This window comes from Callorhinus ursinus, unplaced genomic scaffold (genome assembly GCF_003265705.2).
Source record: "Callorhinus ursinus isolate GAN/ISIS: 27379988/994484 unplaced genomic scaffold, GSC_fseal_2.0 scaffold57, whole genome shotgun sequence".
NCBI lineage: Eukaryota > Metazoa > Chordata > Mammalia > Carnivora > Otariidae > Callorhinus > Callorhinus ursinus.
Window position 1 is genome coordinate 8,333,225 of NW_027397119.1, and position 12,299 is coordinate 8,345,523.

A 12,299-nucleotide genomic window follows, 5' to 3' on the forward strand; every position below is an offset into this window, starting at 1 on the left:
ATGGACATGGAATAACGGATTCCTCTTGCAGCCCAGGCACTGTGTGCAAACAGGCCATCTGGACATTTCATAGGTCACCCTTGCATAGCATTTCAAACTATATAGATCATCCCAGACAAGGTATGAATAAGCACGCAATTGCCATCTAGCAGCACAGCCTCTGATGGTACCTTCACTGTCGTCATCATCCTGAGCTCCGTCCATCTCCTCAGGTCCAGTCATCACAGGTGATGCACAGGGAGGTGAGACCAACAGTTGCACCAACTTTTTTTCATACACTTTTCTGGTGGAAGCTGAAGAAGAATGTGGAGAACAGATTAAGTTATCCCGTTTGTGTAGGCGATCCCACTGCACATACGGTATTTCACCACGGGATCCTTATTCTTGTAACTTACACTGTTGGTTAATTATGGCCTTTTACAACTGGGCCCACCCCACAGCTACTCAACGCACTCCTATCCTTCCACAAACAATTAAGTTGAGGCCTCCATGGATTAGCCAGGGAGGCAGGCATTTGGATATATCCAAAAGTAAGACTGACAAAGTTGCACTTCCCATCTATGGGGAATATGAACAATAAGTACATAAACAGTTAACATAGTGCACATCCTAGAAACGATAAAAACCAACAGGGTGATACAACCAAGAATAAATGGGTTTTTCTTGTTGGAAAAAAACAATCCTTTCTCTCAGGCATCATACATAGTAACCTGTGTGTAGCATCTGGGTGTATTTATCACTTCTTCCCCTTTTATGGTTTTCTGTGTTTTAAGAAATTTTTTCTATTTCCATTTTAATGTTTTTTATTGCATATGTTCCTTCCACTGTAAATAATTTTAAATCTTGGGAGGTAGTTTATAAGTAATAAACAACAAGTCTCTAATATTTGCCTCATACGTACGTAGTATTGGTCCAGGTGAAAATCCAAGCTTATTAAGTTCATGCTGTAATTCATAGTCACTCAGACACTTCACATCCACCATGGTGTGACAGGAGTTCGGTCTCTTTCAGACAGTGGAATTTATGAAAGAGGAAAACATTAAATTCTTTTTTTTTTAAAGATTTATTTATTTATTTATTTATTTATTTGACAGAGAGAGACACAGCGAGAGCAGGAACACAAGCAGGGGGAGTGGGAGAGGGAGAAGCAGGCTTCCCGCCGAGCAGGGAGCCCGATGTGGGACTCGATCCCAGGACCCTGGGATCATGACCTGAGCCGAAGGCAGATGCTTAATGACTGAGCCATCCAGGCGCCCGGAAAACATTAAATTCTTTAAAGCAGCCTTACAAATAAGAACTAAAATTTTCCCGAAAGTCCACAGAAGTGCTTACAACCCAATCTCTCCTGTTTTGAAGGTACACGGGCAATAACCCCCCAAATCAGCATTCTCTGCAATAAATCTCTCTTGGGTTTGGGTGTCACTTTCCCCAATGTCTCCGGGGTTGAATTATTTCTAACTTTTCTACCTAACTCATGTGAGAAAAAGTCTTCTGCACCAAATGAACACGTGAACAAATATTTCTATGACTGCTCAGGAACTCTGAGTAAGACTCAGGCTCTGAGAAGATAAGAAGTTAATTAAATACGAAAGAGCTGAGAGAGATTTTCTAGTGAGTTAAATAAAAGTTATTTATCCCTGCCCTCCTTTTGATGAGAGTACAGAGTCCAGAGTGTTCAGTTATTGCAAACACTAGTAGTTTTCGCACTTGTAATTTAACTCGGAACATAACGAGATGGTAGTTTTTAATTAACCGCCAGCAGACTTTGTAATTGCTGAATTGGCATTTGAAAAAAAAAAGTCAGCTATTCATTCTCTGGCACATAAATTGATTTACATAAGCTTACACAAGTCTTGATTGGCTTTCCTGTCCTACACCAGTCTCAAGTTCAATCACATTTATGCACTTGATCTCTTTATCCCCCCAAAAGGACCCCTCCACCTACTTAACAAAATCCTGAAAAAGACGCATTTGTTACACCTTTCAACAGAGATTTGTAATGTAGAAGTTTATTTATTGTACCTCACTGCTATTACATTTCCAGACTTTTTAATATTGCAGTGAAAACAACCGCAAGAAGATCACTCAGCATCAGAGGATCTGGACCAATTTTAAGTAATGACTTTGCCTTTATTGGTGATCAATCAATGTCCAATTAAGAACATTGTATACAAGCTGGAAGAAGCTGTGAGTTGTCATGTATAACAGGGTTGTTGGAGAACACCTTGCTTTACAGTTCTCCTTAAAGCTACACTTGGACCAGAGTCACATTCTGGCACAGAGTAGGGGCTTAGTAAATGAAAGTTTCCTTCTTTTCTATGTGTTGGGGAGGCTGAATTAACATTTTTGGCCCTTAGGAAACGATCTAATATAGAAAGGAAGCCAACAATACACCTCAGATTATTTTTATTGTTATTACCATTAGAAGCTAGCTTAGGCCCATCCTACAACATTTCTTCCTGAGAACAGCTGTCTGTTGTTTCACAGCCTTCTCCAAAATAACCTCCAAAAGAACCCTCATCAATTTCAAGTGACACTAGACAACCGCCCAGAGGAAACACACATATGGAAGAAAAGTATTCAAATGGAATCCAGCTGGATGATTAATCTACTTACCCCTTTACATGGTTGTTTAAAGTCTATGCAGTTGGGTTGGGTACTAAAGCTGGAGGAGTTTCACCCAAGGGTTTCTAGTAGCAACCAGTCCCTTTTTGCCTGTTAGATATTATGATAATCACAATATGACAGTGTGACATCAGTAAACCCCATAGCAACAGACTGATGTGAAAGCCAGATGATTAATTTAACCTACGTTCAGACAGAAGGAGTCACTGGTTGACTTTATAGGCAGCCTGCCATGATAAAATGTCAAGAGATGCAGAGAAGTTATCATTATGCACAGGAAGTGGGGGGAAAGTGCTGCTACCCAACCAAACAGTAAGAGGAAACTGGGAAGATAAAGGAAAAATCAAACAAACTCAAGCATCTTGGCCATCCTCAAAAGATCCACGGTAGTAGATGGGTAATTTGGCCACGGACTCTAGGCAGAGTAAGAAAGGAGAAGACAGCTGTATTAACTTGTCAGGGGATTGCTCATTGAAGAATAAGAACATTCTTCAGACTATTAGCTTGAGTCTTTTTAAAAAAGACTGCTGAGACTTTAGAGGGCGCCTGGGTGGCTCAGTCGTTAAGCATCTGCCTTCGGCTCAGGTCATGGTCTCAGGGTCCTGGGATCGAGTCCCACATCGGGCTCCCTGCTCCGTGGGAAGCCTGCTTCTCCCTCTCCCACTCCCCCTGCTTGTGTTCCTGCTCTCGCTGTCTCTGTCAAATAAATAAATAAAATCTTTAAAAAAAAAAAAAAGACTGCTGAGACTTTAGAAACAATTATGCAAGACGAAATGTAAATATGGGAGAACACACTGCCTTAATTAAGTGCCAGGGATAGGAGGGAGTCACCTGAAAGGGTGAAGGGGACAGTGAGCCAGGCTGCCTGGAGTCAAATTGCAGCTCTTTCTCTTCCCAGCTGGGTGACATCGGGAAGGTAAGTTACTAACCTCACTGTGTCTCCTTTTGCTCATCTGTAATGGGGATGACAATGGTACCTACCTTACAGGATTGTTACTCGGTGGCAATGAGTTTATAATACACATAAAATGCTTGGCACCTAGTAAGCACTATATAAATGTTTCCCATTATTCTAATTATTCGTGAGCCATATCCTCAAAGTCTCCACGTCTAGTTTCTTCCTCAGGAGGTCCCATCCCATTTACACTTGCCCATGGGACTTGACCATTTCAACATTATCAGGATTCTGGGAAAAGATTAAGCATCTTTGTGTGTATCATCAGGGAGACTCATTGACTGATTCCAGGCTGTAGTTTCGAGGGCTATAGCTCCAGAGTTTCTGAATAGAGCATCAGTTGCCAAACAAACATGTAATGCAAACATTTGCCAACATCCAAACATTGGATTCACCAAACAAAGACTTGGAAAATTGACACATTTGTTTCAATCAAAGCAAATAAATGATAGGCTTGGGTTATTAGGATGCATAAGCATTTTGTTTACATTTCCCAGAATTGCTTTCAACAAAAAAGCAGCCAGCAGGTGGAACTGCTTGCATTTAAACAGACTATTAGGATGAAACAGGCATTTCTAGAATATTTTCTTAGACCTCTGCGGTTTAAAGGAAGCTAGGATGACAAAGGATCCAATCAGATGATCTGATTGGGTTGAGCCTCCTATTATGTGCAAACTATTCTGTCTGAAATTATTCTCCTGAAGAGCCCACTAGCCTATCCATGATTCTGTTCTCAGCATTATTCTGTTTAAGAATTCCTATACTCTGCAGGATCCAGAAATACTTGGTTTTGATGTTTGCAGTACCCCTTTTCCTCGGTTTTATCTGTGAAATCCTGGGTATTTGCTTGTTTTTCATTTATTATTCCCTCCATGGCTGCAAAGATATTTTATTCCATTTCTTGAGGGAAGCAAGTTTTAATTGCCAATCGAGTAGGTATTCAACATGATAAGGTATCTAAACCCTGAGAGCTTCCTCTTTTCATTAAAATGTAGATCCAATTTCTTTTCCCTTAATGCCACATGCTGTTATTAAACCGAAATAACGGAAATAGTAAAAGCCAGATGTCACTTCGGTCTCAGGTTTGACGTGGGGCACAATTTCCTCTCAAGTTTAATCTGCTGTTATTTACCAACCCCATCCTTTGGAAGAATGCACAATTTAAATGTAAATGCAATTTACATAGGGGAGCAGATAGTAGATTTGCAGTTTCAATTGCCAATAACCGTTTGCAAAGGGGGAAATCAACTAAAGCAAAGATCAGCAGCTGTCAGGCTGAAGTCTGCATCACTTGCCATTATCCTAGACTTTCCTCCTGAAGGCACCTGCCTCTGAGCCTCAGCGAGGCGGGCAAAAGGAAGTGGAGAACTGAGGCATCTTCCCAGATATTTCAAAATGCATTTACTATTGACTAGGGGGAAAAGAGGAAGTTTGGATTTCAAATGGGCAAATTCAGTTGGCGTCATCATTGGAGTCATTAACTGACTCCATCCCTTTCAACAAATATTTATTGATCATCTCCTATGGGACAGACATCAGGCTTGGCCTAAATTAGGGAGTGGTAGAGGAGAATACAAAGATACAGTCCTCCTTTTAAGGTGCTCATTGTCTCCTTTAAGAAAAAGAGAACAAATAATGATGGGAAAATCAGGTAAGCTGTTAGCAGAGGGCTACCAGAGCCCAGATTCTGAAGCCCCTAAGCGTTGAAAGATTCATTTAGGCTGAGACTTCCAGAATGAGCAGTAGTTTGGCCTATAACAAGGGGACTGAGGAGAGCTATTCTAGGAGCATAGTGATAGAAGGGAAGCGAGGGAAATGAGCTGGGGGACAGGGTGGGGATAATTTGTGAAGGAGCCTGTGGGCCATGTGGAAGAGTTAACCCTTCACCTTTGGGCACATTTGGAAGTTTGGAAGTGGGACACCGCAAGATTAAATTTCTGTTTGACACTGGCTGGGGGGTTCTGTGTTCATGCATTTGATACACTTTAGGTTTGGTTCTGAGCAGAGGCTGAGCTGGTGGTGCAGAGTCTGGAGGCTACTTGGGGGAATTGTTACAACAGTCCAGAAAAGAGTTGATTCAGAGTTGGACCAGGCCAGTGGGAGGGAGGACTGGAGAGGAAGATACAGGATTCGGGAATGATTTAGGAGCTAGAAGAGCCAGGGCAGGATGTCTGATTGGATGTTTCCTCCTGACTTCAGTGGCGCAGGCACGAGCTCCCTCTAAATCTTTTGTCTCAGCCATGAGACCACTTACGGAAGGAACCGTATGGAGTGTGGTCTACACAGCATTGACACTGAAATGATTCTGTTCTCTTCTCATCAGCCCTTGATTATCCACACTACTTGAAGGCAGTAGCAAAGCAGATAATCCATAACTCTCTTCTACTTGGCTTTGGAATTAATTACACCTTTTAGAGCAAATTTGCCTTTCTAATTAATCTTTCTTAGGCTAATATTAAAATTAACTAATACTCTCCGAGCCTGTAACAGCTGTGCAGGGGAGGGGGAGAGCGGGGGAAGGGGAGGGCAGGGTAGCTGCTCAGACTCAGGCTGAGCAGCAGGAGAAAGCCACTTCATATTTAAAATTCGGGGTGGGGCGCCTGGGTGGCTCAGTTGTTTAAGCGACTGCCTTCGGCTCAGGTTATGATCCTGGAGTCCCGGGATCGAGTCCCACATCGGGCTCCCTGCTCGGCAGGGAGTCTGCTTCTCCCTCGGACCCTCTGACCCTCTTCCCTCTCATGCTCTCTATCTAAATACAATCTTTAAAAAAAATAAAAATTCAGGGTGAATCATCCGTGGGGGCCATGAGTTGGGTCTAGCTCACTGAGAGGCACCTATAACTAGAGACTCAAATCCCTTGGGAGTCCATGCACTGAGCACCTATTATGCGCCAAGCACCTGGCTAAGCCTGAAGATAAGACAAACACAGCAGAGTCTCTGCTGTCAAGGAGCTGCCTGTTTAATGGGGACAACGGAGGAGTAAACAGATCGTTTAAATCAAATGCAGTCAGGGCTCTGGCAGAAGCACCTTCTCAAGAGAATAAGGCATGAACAAGGTTTATGGAGAAAAAACCAAAAACAAATTCGTATGAAACAAAGGGGAGAAAGTCATTTAATTGCTGTTTTTTAAACATACCAGCAAATATGCTTTTTAAAAAAGATTTTGTTTATTTATTTGAGAGAGAGAGCATGAGAGGGGGGAGGGACAGAGGGAGAAGCAGACTCCCCAACGAGCAGGGAGCCCCAAGTGGGACTTGATCTCAGGACCCTGAGATCATGACCTGAGCCGAAGGCAGACGCTCCACCGACTGAGCCACCCAGGCGCCCCAGCAAATACGCTTTTAATAAAATGAGTACATACGGTTTTTTCTTTCAGTAACTCAAATTTATAAATTCCTCTTATGTGAAGATGTGATGCTCCCTAATGATTTTTAAGCTATAATACTTCAGCTCCAAGATTTCCTCCAAGCTACCATGGAGGGGTGGAGGCACAGAGCAGCCCCACTTAAGTGTAACCAGAGCAACCTCACCCCTGTCTGCTTTCCATATTGAGCTCCTATGAAGACTGCCTCTGTTTTATTTATTTACTTATTTATTGAGAGAGAGCATGAGTGGGGGTGGGGTAAGTGGCGAGGGGAGGGAGAGAGAGAATCTTTAAGCAGGCTCCATGCGCAGAGCGGAGCCTTAACTTGGGGCTCCATCTCATGACCCTGGGATCATGACCTGAGCCGAAATCAAGAATAGGTTGCTTAACTGACAGAGCCACCCAGGCGCCCCTGAAGCCTGCCTTTAAAGGGAGAATGTCACTACTACACAAAGTTAGGAAGCTACTAATCTAGACCGTTTTCTGCACTGCTTCTTAAAAGCAAAATGACTTCTAGTCGTGTTATGAAGACAAACCAAACCTTAGATACTGACAAATTATGATCCTGAGGGCTTCCTTCCTGGTGTCCTATAAGTCCTGCATATGGAGATTTATTGTGCATAAACCTGCAAGAAATTTTAGATAATCCATGGATTGTCATCTCAAATGTGGCGGCTCCTTAGTGAGTGTTCTGAGTGCTCCTCCTGCCGAATGAACACTCTCCCCTGACTGAGCTGGAAGCCCATCCCCCCCCCCCCCCCCCCCGCCCGGCCCCACCCCAGTGCAGTCCCTCTCAAAGTTTCCTTGGAAGAAAAGCAGATCCCTGACTGTTCTTTATAGAAGGACAAGCTGCTTTCATTTTCCCTGGCTTTAGGAGGAAAAGTGGGGTTGAGGTTGAGAGATGCCCCTGTCATACCTGTGTCCCCTCCCCACAGACAGCCCCGGGATATGTCCCTAATGCATGGCATAGTAATGAGGCTTTACTTACAACTCACACTTTTGAGCGCTTATCCATGGGCACTTATTGGAAATAGTGTTTTAGGGGCGCCTGGATGGCGCAGTCAGTTAAGCAACTGCCTTCGGCTCAGGTCATGATCCCGGGGTCCTGGGATCGAGTCCCGCATCGGGCCCCCTGCTCAGTGGGAAGCCTGCTTCCCCCTCTCCCTCTGCCTGCCTCTCTGCCTGCTGTGCTCTCTCACTGATGGTTTTTGTCCTCAAAGGGATTATGTTCTAAATGGAGAAATAAAAAACACACAAAGGAAAAGGTAAATCAAAGTTCATAATCGAATACCAACACAGTGGTACCCATGAGTGCCACAGAAGTTCAGAAGCAGAGGAAAAAAATCAGCACTGGTTGGGAGTGGCAAGTGTTCAGGGAAAGCTTCCTGGAGGAGGTGGAATTCAGAGTGTGAGCTAACGCATGGGCAGGGTCTGGCTAGGTAGGAAGCAGGAGGATGGGCCTTCTAGGCAGGGACACATTATGAACAAAGGAATGGAGTAGGCTGGCTTCGGCAAAGGATTTGCTTAGAGAAGCGGACAGATGTGGTTGAACCAGAGAGCCCGAGGATTTCCTATTAAGGTGTAGGCCCCCAGGACCATTCTGCCTCCAGGATCCTCCCATTCTGGGGCCCTCTGATGACAATGATGGGTTGCCCCTTGAGGCCACTGACAGAGGGTGCTCAGTGATGAGAGCAAGGCCATCAGGAAGACTAGCCTGAGAGTGCAGGGCAAGATGCATTTTGGAGGAAGAGACACCAGCAGGGAGATGCCGTGGGTTCTTGGCCCTAGTCTCCCCATGAAATGGTCATGAATGGTAGTGGAGGGAACGCAGTGAGGTTTTGGCCTGCCAGAGTCCCAATCAGGAGCTCAGAAGCCACCAGAGGACCTTGGGAGGCAAATGCAGAGTGGTCAGGAGCACAAACTCTCAGGTCAGATTGCCTCTGTTTGGATCCTGGTCCCGCCACTTACTATAAGCTCTGTGTCCCCGGGCCCTGGCTTTCACATCTCTACAGTGGAACTATAATAATAATAGTACATTCTTCATGGAATTACTGAAGACTGAATTAATGCATCCCAAGTGCTTAAAACACTTTTTAAAAAGATTTTATTAATTTATTTGACAGAGAGAGAGAGAGAGCACAGCAGGCAGAGAGGCAGGCAGAGGGAGAGGGGGAAGCAGGCTTCCCACCGAGCAGGGGGCCCGATGCGGGACTCGATCCCAGGACCCCGGGATCATGACCTGAGCCGAAGGCAGTTGCTTAACTGACTGCGCCATCCAGGCGCCCCTAAAACACTATTTCCAATAAGTGCCCATGGATAAGCGCTCAAAAGTGTGAGTTGTAAGTAAAGCCTCATTACTATGCCATGCATTAGGGACATATCCCGGGGCTGTCTGTGGGGAGGGGACACAGGTATGACAGGGGCATCTCTCAACCTCAACCCCACCTTTCCTCCTGAAGCCAGGGAAACTGAAAGCAGCTTGTCCTCCTATAAAGAACAGTCAGGGATCTGCTTTTCCTCCAAGGAAACTTTAAGAGAGAGGGACTGCATTGGGGTGGGGCCGGGGGTGGGGGGGGGAGATGGGCTTCCAGCTCAGTCAGGGGAGAGTGTTCATTTGGCACGAGGAGCACTCAGAACACTCACTAAGGAGCCGCCACATTTGAGAAAAGACTAGACAAACCAAGTGGAGAGGGCATGGTGGGAGATCCAGACCTGTCCTGAAAACCCAGGAGAGGTCAATTCTCATGGCTTACAGGAGACTTCTGCAAGAGTTTAGGACAGCCACAGAAAGGTAATCAAGGTGGAAGCAAAAGAAGAAAGAACAAGTAGGAACATAAAATGGAGCCAAGAATGAGGCTAAGAGAGAAGGAAACCCTAATGGCCTGTATACACAGTTACTGCACTGGCCGGAGCAGTTCCAGTTTGACAGAGCTTTCCAGCAGCCACACAAAAATCTAGTCCGTTCCATAATCATAAAATAAAAACAAAACTGTTCCAGAGAGTTCTATCTGTTCCTGGTACTAAAAAGAAGTGTGGATGTTTCTTGGGGAACCTCTGAGTGTGTAGAGCAATGGCGTGACAGCTAAGGGGCGAGGCTGAACGGGCAGTGGTGGGGCACAGGAGGGAGGGGTGCTGGGAAACACAAGGAGCTCTCAGCTCTATCCCGAGAACAGTGGGAGCCATTTTTTATTTCCATAATTTTTTAAAGATTTCTTTAAGTTTTTTTTTTTTATTTATTCATTCGAGACACAGAGATACAGAGAGAGAGAGAGAACATGAGCAGGGAGAGAAGCAGAGGGAGGGGGAGAAGCAGGCCCCCCGCTGAGCAGGGAGCCCAATGCGGGGCTCGATCCCAGGACCCTGGGATCATGACCTGAGCCGAAGGCAGACGCTTAACCATCTGAGCCACCCAGGTGCCCCTAAGATTTTTATTTTTTTAATGTTTAAGTAATCTCTACACCCAACATGGGGCTCAAACTCACAATCCCGAGATCAGGAGTCGCATGGTCCACTGACTGAGCCAGCCAGGTGCTCTTCCATAATTTTTTAAACCTAATTAATTTAATTTAACTTAATTTTTTAAAAGATTTTGTTTATTTTTATTTTATTTGAGAGAGAGAGAATGAGAGATAGCACGAGAGGGAAGAGGGTCAAAGGGAGAAGCAGACTCCCTGCTGAGCAGGGAGCCTGATGCGGGACTTGATCCCGGGACTCCAGGATCATGACCTGAGCTGAAGGCAGTCGCTTAACCAACTGAGCCACCCAGGCGCCCATAACCCAATTAATTTTAAACAGTTTCAAGCAGGGGTGCCTGGGTGGCTCAGGTGGTTGGGCATCTGCCTTTGGCTCAGGTCATATCTCAGGGTCCTGGGATTGAGCACCACATTGTGCTCCCTGCTCAGTGGGGAGCCTGCTTCTCCTACCTGCCACTCCCCCTGCTTGTGCTCACTCTCTCTCTTTCTGTCAAATGAATAAAAAAAAAAGTTTCAAGCAGAAGGAAATTATAAGCAAGTAAAGTGAAAGTTTAATGAAACTCACACATACCCTTCACTCTGCTTCAGCAGTTGTGAACATTTTGCGTGTCAGCAAAGAGCTTTGAGCAAGGGAGTGACGTGAAGGCATTTGTGTCTGAGAAGGATGCCTTTAGATGCTTCTGAGAGAAGAGTGCACAACTGGACGCAGGGGTATCATTAGGTTGCAGCAAACCAACCAACCATTCACTCATTCATTCAACAAATAATTCCTGAGTTCTGCCACGTGCCTGACACTGTTCTTCATGCTGTGAATTTAAGGGTAAATAAAGTAATGGTGTTCCTGCCCTCCTAGAGCTCATGTCCTAGGAGGGGAAAACAGACAAATAAGCAAATGAAGTGAACATTTCAGAGTGTGACAATGAGACAGTCTGATGTGACAGAGAAGGACTTGGGGGGGCAGGGGGCTAATTCAGATTCAGTGGTCAGGGAGGGTCATGCTCGTGTGCCCGGAACAAGAAAGCCAGGTGGCTGCAACAACATCAGCGAGAGCATGGGAGAGATGAGACCAGAGAGGCAAGGCAAGAAGGGGTGATGGCCCGGACTGAGGTGGCGGCGGTGGAGGTACAGGTAAGTATATTTGGGGGAGATTTAGGAGGGAGAACCAACAGGATTTGGTGATGATTCGAATGTAGGGTGGAGAGTGGGGGTGTCAAGAACGACTCTCCAGCTTGAATGAAAGGATGATTTCTGGCTCGAATATCTAGGTGGACAAGGGTGCCCTTTACTGAGACAGAGAAGAGGGGTAATGGGCGGAGCTCAGACCCCCAGGGAGCCCCCTCACAGCTTTTCAAAGTGAGGGCCTGGCAAAGTGAAGCCACTCCTACCACCAGCTCCAGTCAAGAAACCACCTATCTATGCAGCTTCTGGATCAGACAGTTGCCTCAGGAAATTCCAAATGTCACCACTGTTACCCCTAACCCTCCAAAGTTGGTACTAACCTACCTCCACTTCCAATCACATAGAGATTACATAGAGAGTATGGAAGGATGCTTCTGCGTCCAGCTTAATTTGCTTGGGCAGTGGAGGAGATGAAGGAGATGCCACAGCCTCTGGGGGAGGGTGGGAACATTAAGCTGAATCAGAGGAATATGGTCTCCATGGTGATGCTTTTATCATCATAGCAGGGGTCCTCTGAAGTCATGTCTGTGTCTCATGCCATGTTGGGGCTTGGCTTATCTCAATGTCCCCTGTCTCAGGTGGTTATGATGGCTGAGATTCAAAAGGAGCAGGATTTGGCTGGGAAGCAATATGCAGGTCCAGCTAGAGGGAAGCCTAGCATTAGAATTTCAGTCCTGTGACTTTTGCATGGCGCACAAATTAG

General features: G+C 45.4%; 1 protein-coding gene across 2 annotated transcripts in view; it reads right to left on the reverse strand.

The window, feature by feature from the left end:
- LEMD1 (LEM domain containing 1) overlaps positions 1-12,031 on the reverse strand; it is a 33,547-nt gene extending 21,516 nt beyond the window's left edge. Inside the window, exons 1-3 of one of the 2 annotated variants that reach the window (XM_025855225.2) lie at positions 11,921-12,031; positions 902-1,021; positions 171-293 (exon numbers count right to left, since the gene is read on the reverse strand). In XM_025855225.2, the coding sequence (XP_025711010.1) occupies positions 171-293; positions 902-983 (205 nt within the window). In that variant the 5' untranslated portion in view covers positions 984-1,021; positions 11,921-12,031. Of the gene's footprint in view, positions 1-170; positions 294-901; positions 1,022-2,616; positions 2,675-11,920 lie in introns of those variants that run through there. The other variant, XM_025855224.2, reaches the window with a different exon arrangement.
- Positions 12,032-12,299: the final 268 nt, after the last annotated feature.